Genomic DNA, 12,113 nt, shown 5'->3' with positions numbered 1-12,113 from the left:
TCTGGGACTCTAGGCAAATTATTTAGCATCCCTCTAGCTCCTCCCTAAAATACTAAGATTGGTGGCTAAGTGATTGAGATTTAGTGATTGCACTTTCAAAGATAAAAGTAAAACCTGTTTTGTAGATTTCCTTGTGGGGTGGATATCAAGAGATATTTGATTTTTAAGATGGACACCTTAATCTTATTCTTTAGAATACCTTAAATGACATAACTTCATTCAAGGATGTATTTGATTTTGGTTAAATGACCATAAGTGAAATGAGTTGACACCAAGTCTGATAAATAAAGTGGCTAGTAAGAATTAATGATTCTGGTTTTGGTCAAAGGAAAGTGTGACTGTAAGTACAATCCATGTAAAAATATATGCATATGGGCAAAGATAAACCTTAGGAAATAAAAACATTTATATTGGGGCTTCCCTGGTGGCGCAGCGGTTGAGAGTCTGCCGGCCAATGCAGGGGACATGGGTTCGGGCCCTGGTCTGGGAGGATCCCACATGCCGCTAGAGCAACTGGGCCCGTGAGCCACAATTACTGAGCCTGCGCGTTTGGAGCTTGTGCTCCGCAACAAGAGAGGCCACGACGGTGAGAGGCCCGCGCACCGCGATGAGGAGTGGCCCCCGCTTGCCGCAACTGGAGAAGGCCCTCGCGCAGAAACGAAGACCCAACACAGCCAAAAAAATAAATATAAATGAATGAAAATTTTAAAAAACAAACAAACAAAAAAAAACATTTATATTAAGCTTATAGGAATGTGAATGAATTTTTTTTCAAGACTTCTCTGATTTTTAGTAAAAGCATCAACAGTAGTATTAATAAGCAATAAGAATAGTTATCATTTATTATCTATTATGTGCCGGACATGGACCACATATGCTTATATAATAATAATAAAATTAGCTTAGGTACCTTTGTTAAATAGGAATAGTAAGAAAAATTTTTCAATATGATTTTTATACTGGCTTCTGAAGACATTGCCAAAGCAAGAATTTGAAAAAAAAAATGTCTGGTGCAATAGTATCATAAGTAGAAAACACAGAATCGTGCTGGCAGGGTAGGTCATAAGTCCATATTCTAACTCCTTGGGAATATTTACAGCATCTACTTTTGACCCACCCTATTTCTATTGTCTAAGCCTCCAGCCTCTGATATGGTATATGGTGTGGGGCAGCCCTAGGCATATGTATTCTTTAAGAGATTTTCAGGTGACTCTGATTCACCTCCGCCCAAGAACCACTGTCTAGATCAATGCTTCTCTACTCTTTTTTCCTCCATTGTCAACTCCTGTAAGGAACCTTTTTAGAAAATGTTTTTCTAATCACACCCCCCCCATGAAATATTAATACCACAGATATACCATATATCAGTTTATGTACTAAATGTATATCTGTACTTTATACATAAAAACAGGAAGCTTTTTTTGCCCCCATGGACCAATTTTCACCCCTTCAGGGACACTGTCACTCCCACTGAGAATGTATGTCTAGAGATTCCCAATGTGAGTGCTTTGAAGAGCGTCCTGGTGTGGATAAGGGTTACTCAAATATAAGTATATAAAGGCCAGCCACATTACTGTGTAAGTCATCCCTCGTTCATCTTCCTTTTCTTTAGTGTTTGTTGTGTTTTATTTTATTTTTTTGCTTAAGAACAACCAGAGTGTTTCTCACTCTTCCCTCTTCAATAAAGTTTGTTAATCTCATTTTCTCAGTGATTTTTTGACACTTACTTTGGTCTTCCTCCTGCTGTGAAAGTCCCCCCACCTCTATGTGGCTCAGTTCTTGGGGGCTTTTTTTGGTATCGACCACATCTCCTTGTGGGATCTTAGTTCCCTGACCAGGGATCGAACCCTCACCCCCTGCAGTGGAAGCACAAGTCTTAACCCCTGGACCACCAGGGAAGTCCCTCGACCACATGTCTTAATGTGATTTTGCCTGGAGACTTACCTTAATTGTGACCTAGAGGAACACAGGCTCTTTTACTTCCCTTATCATTGTATTATGTGTTCTTGTTTCCACTGCACATCTTTCTCCTGGTTTATGATCTTCTTCCTAGATACGGGGACATGAGAAAGGAAATCGGCTTTAGGATCCGGGACATGTGGTATAACCTGGGTGAGTGTATAACCCAAACAGGCCCACACACCACTCCTGGGTGACACGCATCCCACGATGAATTCTTTCCCATTTTGATTCCAAGAATCCTGAGATTGATTTCTCTGTGTGTCTGGAAGTGCAAGTTGACTTGTCGGTCTCTTACGACATCACATGTTATCAGAAAACAATATTTAGTCAGTCACTTCTGAATTGATTTACCCACATAAACTTTTTCTTTTCTTATGGGCCCTGTGGAGGAAGACTGTAGCACTTTACTTCTGGTGAAATTATTTTTTCTCATGTCCTCACTTACTTTCATTTCAGGTCCCCACAAAATCAAATTCATCCCATCCATGGTGGGTCCCATTCTGGAGGTCACACTGACCCCCGAAGTAGAGCTCCGGAAAGCCACCATCCCCATTTTCTTTGATATGATGCAGTGTGAGTTCAATTTCAGTGGAAATGGCAATTTCCATATGGTAAGGAGTGGTGGACCTGTCATCTTACTAATGCACATAGAGTCAACTCTTATTTATTTTCTTTCTATATAGAGAAGCAGTAGCCTGAATAAAACAAATCAAAGGTGATCTAAAAACTTCTTTTTTTGCATTTTATTTTGTAAAGCAATTAGGCATAGGATCAGATATTCCAACCAAGGCCCTAGAAGCAGCCTTTTCTGCTGCGTGTGTTTCCTAAAGAAGCACTCTTATCTCTGGATAACTAAAATTTGACTTCATGCAGTTTAATTCTATCTCTTGCAAATATTGCAGTGGATTGAGGGAATTGTGCAGGGGTCTTTAGCTTTGAGACCTTAGTCTGCCTGATATATTTTTCCTGTGCTTCAATTTCCTTATCTATACATTATATTAGTATTGAATGGAAGATTTTGCAGCTATGGAGCTCTGCAAAAGCAATCCCATTGTCAAGACTTTGACAAGAACCAAAAATAAAATGGAAAATTAGAATCATTAAGCTATTTTTGTATGCATAGTTGTGATTGGATAATAATGTTTGGGGTAATTTTTTTCCGTAAATATAAAGCAAAGGACAGAGTAGCACAAGGCTGCTTTAGAAAGTTTTGATATTAATGGATGATGTGAAGCGGGGTCTTCCTCTACGTATGTTGGAATTAGTTTACGATTCAGTAAAGGGGTTGGGTCAAATCTAGAAAAGTTGGCTCGATGTCTTTCGTGTCTTCTGAGAATGTGGCATTCTCCTGTGAAATTCTGCCTCTGCTTTCAGTTTGAGAATGAGTTGATCACAAAGCTGGACCAAGAGGTAGAAGGGGGAAGAGGAGATGAACAATACAAGGTCCTTCTGGAAAAACTGTGAGTATTTCAGAAACAAAATCTCACGTTGATTGCATCATTTAGTGATGGAGAAAAACAGGCTTCTGCTGCCCTTACAGACCAATCAAGTAGTCTCAGCATCCCTGGGGTCACCACCATGAATGGTTCTCGGGGGGTGGGGGGGTTCATGGAGTTACACCATCCACTGCTGACATTTGTTTATCTGCTGTGAGTCAAATGTTCATGTTTTCCTGGCCAGCCCGGCCCTCGAGAACAGAGCAGCTGGAGGAGAGAGGGAGATGGACAGAGTCGTGGCATTTTGCCCAGCGTTTGAAATGCTGAACTTTAACAAAAGTGCTAGCACCTCTAATTATGGCTTCGAAGCAATAATTTAAAGGAGAAGGGAAAAACATTTCAAGGTCCACTTTGCATTTAAAAATACCTTATGCCCTGTGAAGGATGTCTGAGAACACCAGGTACAGCTCCAGCCCTTTTCACTGCCCTCCCCACACCCCAAGCCAACACATTCATTCCCTCCCTGTGTTCACATTATCCCACTGTTCCCCATCCATACCCTGACAGACCTTTGCCTGTCACCCTCTGTCCCTCTTACTCTCCTTTGCATGTATGGAATGACAGTATAACAAGAGTGGTTAAAAACACTTAGATGTTGGAGAGAGAGATTGTGCTTCAAATCCTGCTTTCTCCACATACTAGGATTTTGACTTTGGACAGATGCTCTAACCTATACAACGGCTCTTTTTTTTTTGGTCATCTACAATGATAAGATCTGTATTTTGGTGAGGATTAAATGAGATGATGCATTAACACAGTGTCTGTCACAGAGCTCATGCTGAACAAATGTTGGCTGCTCTGGTGTTCGTTACTGTTATTATCTGCAGATCTTCCCAGCATCCTGGGTTGTAACTACCCTAGACTGTTCGTTTCTTGTGTTCTCTGAACTTTTATGATATTGGCCAACTCTGTCACCTGTTGATTGGGTACGTGCCTAAGTCTTTCTGGGATTTACCTGCTTCATGGACGTGGTGGGCACTAGATTGAGCTGAGGACGGGGGCCCTCCCAACTCTGTTTTTTATTTTTCAAAGATTTTTTTAAGGAACTAGCACACGGGGTACTCAGAAATGGAACTGATGACTCGTCTGTATTTTAAAGAACTAGAAGTCTGTCTTATTTTGTTTGTAATGGATGATAAGATCGTTTGTTGATCTTTTCATCCTATATCCATTTGGTCTGCCTATTTGAGATTCAGACCTTTCAATTTATCACTTCTGCAGTTCTGATCTCATACGGGAATTAAGTGCAGGTGTTACACACACATACAAACGCACACAACATTTACAAGTGATAATAAAACTACACTTTAAAAAAATCCTACAGTTGACTTTTCACATACAGATCTTATTTTTCCTTCATTCTTCTTGGATCACGAATGTAGAAAAATATGACTGCACCAATTTCCAGTGCTCAAGAATAATTCTAGAGTCTGGACTAATGCTTTGAACCCATTTTTTCTCCTGTTCCCAAAGTTTTCTTCTAATTGTCTAATCTGAGAAGCGCCTATAGAAGCTTTGCTCTATTTGGGTCCAGAGGGAGAGGATTTAGACCATAAGTTTAACCTCCATCTACCTATTTACAACTGTCCATTTTTTCCTGAAAATAACACTTTTTTTTTTTAACACCTTTATTGGAGTATAACTGCTTTACAATGGTGTGTTAGTTTCTGCTTTATAACAAAGTGAATCAGCTATACATATACATATATCCCCATATCTCCTCTCTCTTGCGTCTCCCACTTTTATCCAAAGAGCCACATGTCTAGAAGTGTAGTAGGTTCCTAGGTTCCTCTAGGCTGGGCATCAGTCCAAGATTCTCTAGAGTTCCTTCAGGATGCCCTGAAGTGCTAGGCCTTAGGGAGAATAAAGACGGAGAAAAGATGGTCCTTTCAAATGAGTAGAGTGATCAGATAGCACACACAAACCCTTTGGGCAAAGGTTCTCATTTCTGTGGTATTGACAGAAGACAGAAACAAAGAACAAATACAAATAGAAATTCAAAGAAGGGCATCGTGGGCTGGCATCCTCAGTGATGATAGGGCTTGAGCTACAGACCTAAAGAAAACGTAGAACTTGAGTAACAGCGAGGAGCCTTGTAAGTGAAGGACCCAGGCTAGCATAGACTGGAGTTACAGGAAGGGTGTGTGTCTCCTGGTCTTGCGCCACCTGCTGCCAGGACCATGGACAGCGCTTATAGGCGGTGCTGGAGTGACGGTGTGGGACATGGGCATTTGTCTCTATCTCTGCCCCACAGGCTTCTAGAACATTGCCGGAAACATAAATACCTCTCCAGCTCCGGAGAAGTATTCGCGCTCCTGGTCAGCAGCCTCTTAGAGAATCTCTTGGACTACAGAACCATTATCATGCATGACGAGAGCAAGGAAAACCGCATGAGCTGTACCGTTAACGTGCTGGTACGTGCCACGCCCCTGGGATGGCGAGAGGGCAGTGCCCGGCCCCCCCCTGCACCCCATGGCGCAGCTCTAAGTAGATCCGGCAGGCACAAAGGTCCCCTGGGACCACCTGTCCAGAGTCCGTGTCCTGCTGAGTCTAATTGGAATGGCCAACCCAGCTTTGAACTCACAGATGCCAGCTGCCTCAGACCTTGAGGATAAATGTGGAAACAGGGATGGAAAATGCAACATAAGCTCTTGACTCAACTCTCTTACCGAAGGCCATCCTCAGCCTGTTTCTCTGTCCTGTTTTTATGCGGTTGCTTTATTGTTGGGATTATTCGACACAGACGAAAATGCATTAAAAACAATATACCATGAGTAGAGAATTAGTCTATGAAATCCTCTAGGTGGTAGAACCCTGTGGTCTTGCCTTTCCTTAGACAGTTGTAACTGGGACCACAGACCTCAGAGGTTTGGGCTGCCATACACTCCTCTTCATGTAAATCAAAAAGCTACCACCTCTGATTCCCTGAGAAAACAGAATATCAGGTGATTTGGGTATGACCCAGCTGTCTATTCACCTAGAAGGTTCCCTCACATTTCCCAGAAGCATGGTCCTAAAAGAATTCAACTTTTCTGCTTTATAAATTGTCACTTCCTTATTTTGTTGGGGGTATTTGTTAAAGGGAAAGAAGAAAGTCTTTGGAAAAGTGACACTTGAAAAGTGCAAGGAGTGGTTTGTCCATTTTTGTGGCAAGCTCATCAATAATGGCTTTGTGTTGGTATTTTGTGACTTTTTTTGTAGAATTTTTACAAAGAAAAGAAGAGAGAGGACATCTACATAAGGTAAGCTGAAAGAAATTTCTGCTTTTGCTGTTTATCTCTCAGGGCTTTATGATTTATTTCTCCAATAAATGAAAACAATAAGCCCCAACACCGTGCTTGCTGCTTCGAGAGACACCAGAAAATATGTGATATGCTCCCTTCTTCCTAAGAGGGTAAACGCTTTAGACAGATACACAAGTAAGTACAATACGAGGAAGTGTAGAGGGAGGACCGTGTCGGGATTCCAGGAAAGGATAGAGGGCTCTGGCCAGGTAACCGGGGAAAACAGCACAGGAAAGACGTGAAATTCACCCTCTGTCAAGGACTGTTAGCCCGGCGTGCAGGAAGCCCTGAGCGTGAAACCAACTTGGATGTAAACTATGTGCGTTTTCCTGGGGAAACGTTCCTTAGCTCTCATGAGCTTCCCAAAGGGGTCTGTGACGTTAAAAATTTTTTTTAAACATCACTGCCTTAAACGAAGAGTACAAAGTAGCATAGGCAGAGTAGGAAAGACACACAGGCTGGAAGCAGCACAAAGACTTAAGGAATAGGAAGTAACTATTCCTGCCGCCTGGCTGTGGCGTGAGCCAAATGTCGCATCAACTCCCTGGCAGCAGAATGCCTCCTTTCTCCCATTCTGACCAGATACTTGTACAAGCTGCGGGATTTGCACCGGGACTGTGAGAACTACACCGAAGCTGCCTACACTCTCCTTCTACATGCTGAACTCCTGCAGGTAAGCGGGTCAGGTGTGCGGTACGTCAGCCGCCCAGCCCGTTGGGACCGCATCCTGTATGATTCTGATGGGAAAGTTCCCTACTCAAGGGGGACCCTTTTATCCAAGAATGTTTTCATACCTTCTAAATAGGCACAGCTAGTTTTTAGACCAAGGTTGGGAAAATTTCCATTATTATTTATTTATTTACTTATTTACTTACTTACTTTTAAATTTATTTTATTGAAGTATAGTTGACTGATAGTGTTGTGTTAATTTCTGCTGTACAGCAAAGTGATTCAGTTGTACATATATATATACATTCTTTTTCATATTTTCCATTATGGTTTGCCACAGGATATTAAATATAGCTCCCTGTGCTCTACAGTAGGACCTTGTTGTTTATCCATTCTAATCCCAAAGTCCCAGTCCATCCATCCCCCCCTCCCTCTTCCCATTGGCAACCACAAGTCTGTTCTCTCTGTGTGAGTCTGTTTCTGTTTTGTAGATATGTTCATTTGTGTCGTATTTTAGATTCCACATGTATGTGATGTCATATGGTATTTGTCTTTCTCTTCCTGACTTACTTCACTTAGTATGATCACCTCTAGGTCCATTCATGTTGCTGCAAATGGCATTATTTCATTCTTTTTTATGGCCGAGTAGTATTCCACTATATATGTACCACATCTTCTTTATTCACTCATCTGTCAATGGACATTTAGGTTGTTTCCATGTCTTGGCTATTGTAAATAGTGCTGCTTTGAACAGATGGGTGCATATCATTTATTTAAAAATCCTGAGGAAGCAGAGCACAACTTACAGGCTGCTAATACTGACACTCTAATTGAAAAAACAGGGGCTTCCCTGGTGGTGCAGTGGTTAAGAATGCACCAATGCAGGGGACACGGGTTCGAGCCCTGGTCAGGGAAGATCCCACATGCCGCGGAAAAACTAAGCCAGTGCGTCACAACTACTGAGCCTGCGCTCTAGAGCCCGTGAGCCACAACTACTGAGCTTGCATGCTGCAACTACTGAAGCCCACGAGTGAGCCTAGATCATGTACTCTGCAACAAGAGAAGCCACCGCAGTGAGAAGCCTGCGTACCTCAACGAAGAGTAGCCCCCGCTCGCCGCAACTAGAGAAAGCCTGCGCAGAAATGAAGACCGAACGCAGCTGTTATTAATTAAATTAAATAATTAAATATTAATTAAATTAATTAAAATTAAATAAATATATTTATTTATTTTAAAAAGAAAAAACAAACACATCAATCAATATGTGTAAAACTGTAGAGAAGTGAGCTGTAAGTAAATATAGAACTGTAGAAGTAGCATCCTACTTATACTGTCTCACTGAGGAAATTATATTGTGCCATGGATATAAATACAACTCTACATCATCAATCCCAAATAATTATTTCCAGCTCTGACGACTCCTCCAACTTACTTTTCTGTCAACATCAATCTCTGAATGACTAATAGACAACTCAAACTTAGCATGTCAGTAACAGAAGCTGTTCCCTCCACTGTCCTCCTGGGTCTGTCCCTTCCTCTCCTTTCTCCCCATTTCACTAAAGGGCACTGGCATCTAATAAAAGATACTGGTCGTCATCATCTTTTACTCACCCCTCCCACATTCTGCACAAACAAGAATCATGGACCCTCTGTCCAAAACCCTCCCTCACCCTATCCACTTTTCTTTCTTTCTTTTTTTTAATTGAACAAGTTTGTGCTATAGTATTAGATCTCCAGGGCTTATTTATTTATTTATTTATTTTTAAAATGAATTTATGTATTTATTTATTTATTTTGGGCTGCATTGGGTCTTTGTTGCTGCGCACGGGCTTTCTCTAGTTGTGGTGAGCGGGGGCTTCTCCTGTTGCAGAGCACAGGCTCTAGGCACGCGAGCTTCAGTAGCTGCGGCATGCAGGCTCAGTAGTTGTGGCTCGCGGGCTCTAGAGCGCAGGCTTAGGAATTGTGGCTCACGGGCTTAGTTTTTCCGTGGCATGTGGGATCTTCCTGGACCAGGACCCGTGTGCCCTGCATTGACAGGCGGAGTCTTAACCATTGCACCACCAGGGAAGTCTTCCAGGCTTATTTATCTACTAGTTTCAAGTTTATACCCTTAAACAGTCTTCCTCCTATTCCCCCACCCCCCAGCCCCTGGTAACCACCGTTCTACTCTCTGTTTTTACAAGTCCGGATTTTTCAGATGCCACATATAAGTGAGATTGTACAGTGTTTGTCTTTCTCGTCTAACTTACTTCACTTTGAATAATGCCCTTAAGGTCCATCCGTGGTGTTGCAGATGGCAGGATTTCCTTTTCTCATGGCTGAATAATATTCCATTGTATGTATATACCACATTTTTATTCGTTCATCCATTGATGGACACTTAGGTTGTATCTTGGCTAGTGTGACTAATGCTGCAGTGAACACGGGGGTGCAGATGTCTCTTTGATAGCCTCACCCTACCCACTTTTCTTTATCTCCATTGCTACCATCTTGGTCCAAGTTATCATTTTTAGCCTCCTACTGCATCTCCCTGCCTCCATTCTTGTCCCTAGCAATTAATTTTCTTGTATAATTTAAATTTTATTTTATACCTAAATAATACATGTATATTGTTCTAAGCTTTGGAATTAAAAACGGGAGTCCTCTGCTTCACCACTTCCCCTAAGGCAGCCATTCACAGTTCATACTCAAGATTGGGGCACCAGAAAGCTTATCGTATATGGGTTAGGGAGGAAGGCTTGTTGACTGTGGGATGATCAGAGAGAAACCACAGTGTCAGTGACTGTAGGTCTTTTCGTTTGTGCTGCTCAGAAAATTCAGCTCTCCTATCCTGGCATAAGGTATGAGGTGTGGATGCCACTTTTTCCCCATAGAGCTACTCAGTAGGGATGCTACTTATTAAGTATAGGCCACATTTTCATCATTTTCACATTTTCATCATTGGTATGAGATCCCATCTTGATCATGTACTAAATCACTGTATGGAGGGTCGGGGGGAACCTCTTTCTAGATTTTACATATTTTGCATGGGTCTCTGTCAATTCATGCACCAGGACCACACTGTTTCAATTATCAGTATGTTTTATGACCTAGTAGTTTCTCTTCATTTCTTTTCTTTTTCAGAGTTTTCCACCTTATTCCTTTTTGTTTATTTTTTCACATGGACTTTGGAATCATGAAATTTAAAAATTAATTTAGGGGAGAATTTCCATGTTTATAAAATAGCATTTTCTTATCCAAAAGCATGATATGACTTTCCATTTGTTCAGGTCTGCTTTTGTGCCCTCCTGTGGTGTGTGAACATTTTCTGTGTAGAAGTCTTGAATATTCCTTGCTATGTTGATCCTTAGATATCTTTTCTTTTTAATTTAATTATGGTTAAATACATATAAAATAAAATTTACCATCCTAGGCATTTGTAAGTGTATAATTTAGTGGCATTAAGTATATTCACATTGCTGTGCCTCGGTATCTGATCATTTTGGGTTTATTCTTGCAGGGGTCATTTCTTCTGTTATCTTCAGCACGGTTATTATTTATATGAAATCTATCTCTGATTTATTTCCAAATATGTTGATTTTGACCCCACTACTCAATTCTCTCATTATTTGTGGTAGGTTTTCAGTTGGCACCCTTTGTGAATGGATTGATTATGAAGAATACAATCATTGCTTTCACATGACAGTTTTACCTCCTTTTTTGCATTTTTATGCTTCTGATTTCTCTCTTTTATCTGTACTGAGTGGTAACCAGTACAACAGTCATGATGGTTGGCAGCCTCACCTCATTCCTGACCTTCACGGGAATGCCTTGAGTGTCCATTTGGCATGCACTTGTTTTGAAGCTGGCATGTATATGTATGTGCATGTGCAATTTTTGTGTTTAATAAATCATCAAGAATATATGATTGAGTCAAAGATATATACAAATATTTCTGTGAATTTTTTCAGCTGAATATTTGTTACATTCATCTGCTTTAAATGAATTGATGTGTTGCATCAATCTCTTGTGTTGCTTTTGTGTGTTTTTCAGTGGTCTGACAGGCCCTGTGTACCCCACTTGCTTCAGAGGGACACTTACTATGTGTATACCCAGCAAGAGCTTAAAGAGAAGCTGTATCAAGAAATCATATCGTACTTTGACAAAGGCAAGGTGAGTGTTGGGTGGCTTGTTTTTGTATGAAGGCAAAGGAGGAAATGACCGCAATACTTATACACTGCAGTTCTGATCTTCACCAGCCAGAGTTAGCGCAGAGACCCCTACAAGACAGCCCAAACTTCAGACACCAGCTGCAAGTTCAGGGGTCCCCAGGCCACCCACACTTCTGACCAACTGACTATAAATTTGGGGAGGGAGTGCCTATGGTTCCCCCCCTCAGGTTTGATACTATACTAGAACAACCAACAAAACTTGGTAAAATGCTGTTCTTAATGATTACAGTTTTATCATAAAGGATACAAATCAGAACCAGCCAGATGAAGAAATACACAGGGCAAGGTCTAGGGGAGTCCCAAGTGCATGGCTTCTGTGTCCTCTCCCCGTGGATTCAGGCACATCACACTCCTGGCGAACTGATGTGTTCGCCAACCAGGAAGCTCATTTGAGCTCTGTGTGCAGGGTTTTTAATTTTTTTTTTTTTTTTTTTTTGCCGCACCACTCGGCATGCGGGATCTTAGTTCCCCGACCAGGGATCGAACCCACG

General features: G+C 41.5%; 1 protein-coding gene across 3 annotated transcripts in view; it reads left to right on the top strand.

Annotated features, from left to right (window-relative positions):
* The window catches only part of DOCK5 (dedicator of cytokinesis 5), a 217,608-nt gene that overhangs the window by 167,121 nt on the left and 38,374 nt on the right, over positions 1-12,113 (top strand). For all 3 annotated transcript variants that reach the window (XM_059926858.1, XM_059926860.1, XM_059926857.1), the window contains 7 exons: positions 2,054-2,112; positions 2,419-2,573; positions 3,337-3,422; positions 5,713-5,872; positions 6,660-6,700; positions 7,325-7,415; positions 11,444-11,563. In XM_059926858.1, the coding sequence (XP_059782841.1) occupies positions 2,054-2,112; positions 2,419-2,573; positions 3,337-3,422; positions 5,713-5,872; positions 6,660-6,700; positions 7,325-7,415; positions 11,444-11,563 (712 nt within the window). The remainder of the gene's footprint in view (positions 1-2,053; positions 2,113-2,418; positions 2,574-3,336; positions 3,423-5,712; positions 5,873-6,659; positions 6,701-7,324; positions 7,416-11,443; positions 11,564-12,113) is intronic.

Source organism: Balaenoptera ricei, chromosome 6 (genome assembly GCF_028023285.1).
Source record: "Balaenoptera ricei isolate mBalRic1 chromosome 6, mBalRic1.hap2, whole genome shotgun sequence".
NCBI lineage: Eukaryota > Metazoa > Chordata > Mammalia > Artiodactyla > Balaenopteridae > Balaenoptera > Balaenoptera ricei.
Note: the sequence above shows the minus strand (reverse complement) of the source record. Positions and strands in the feature narration are given on the sequence as shown.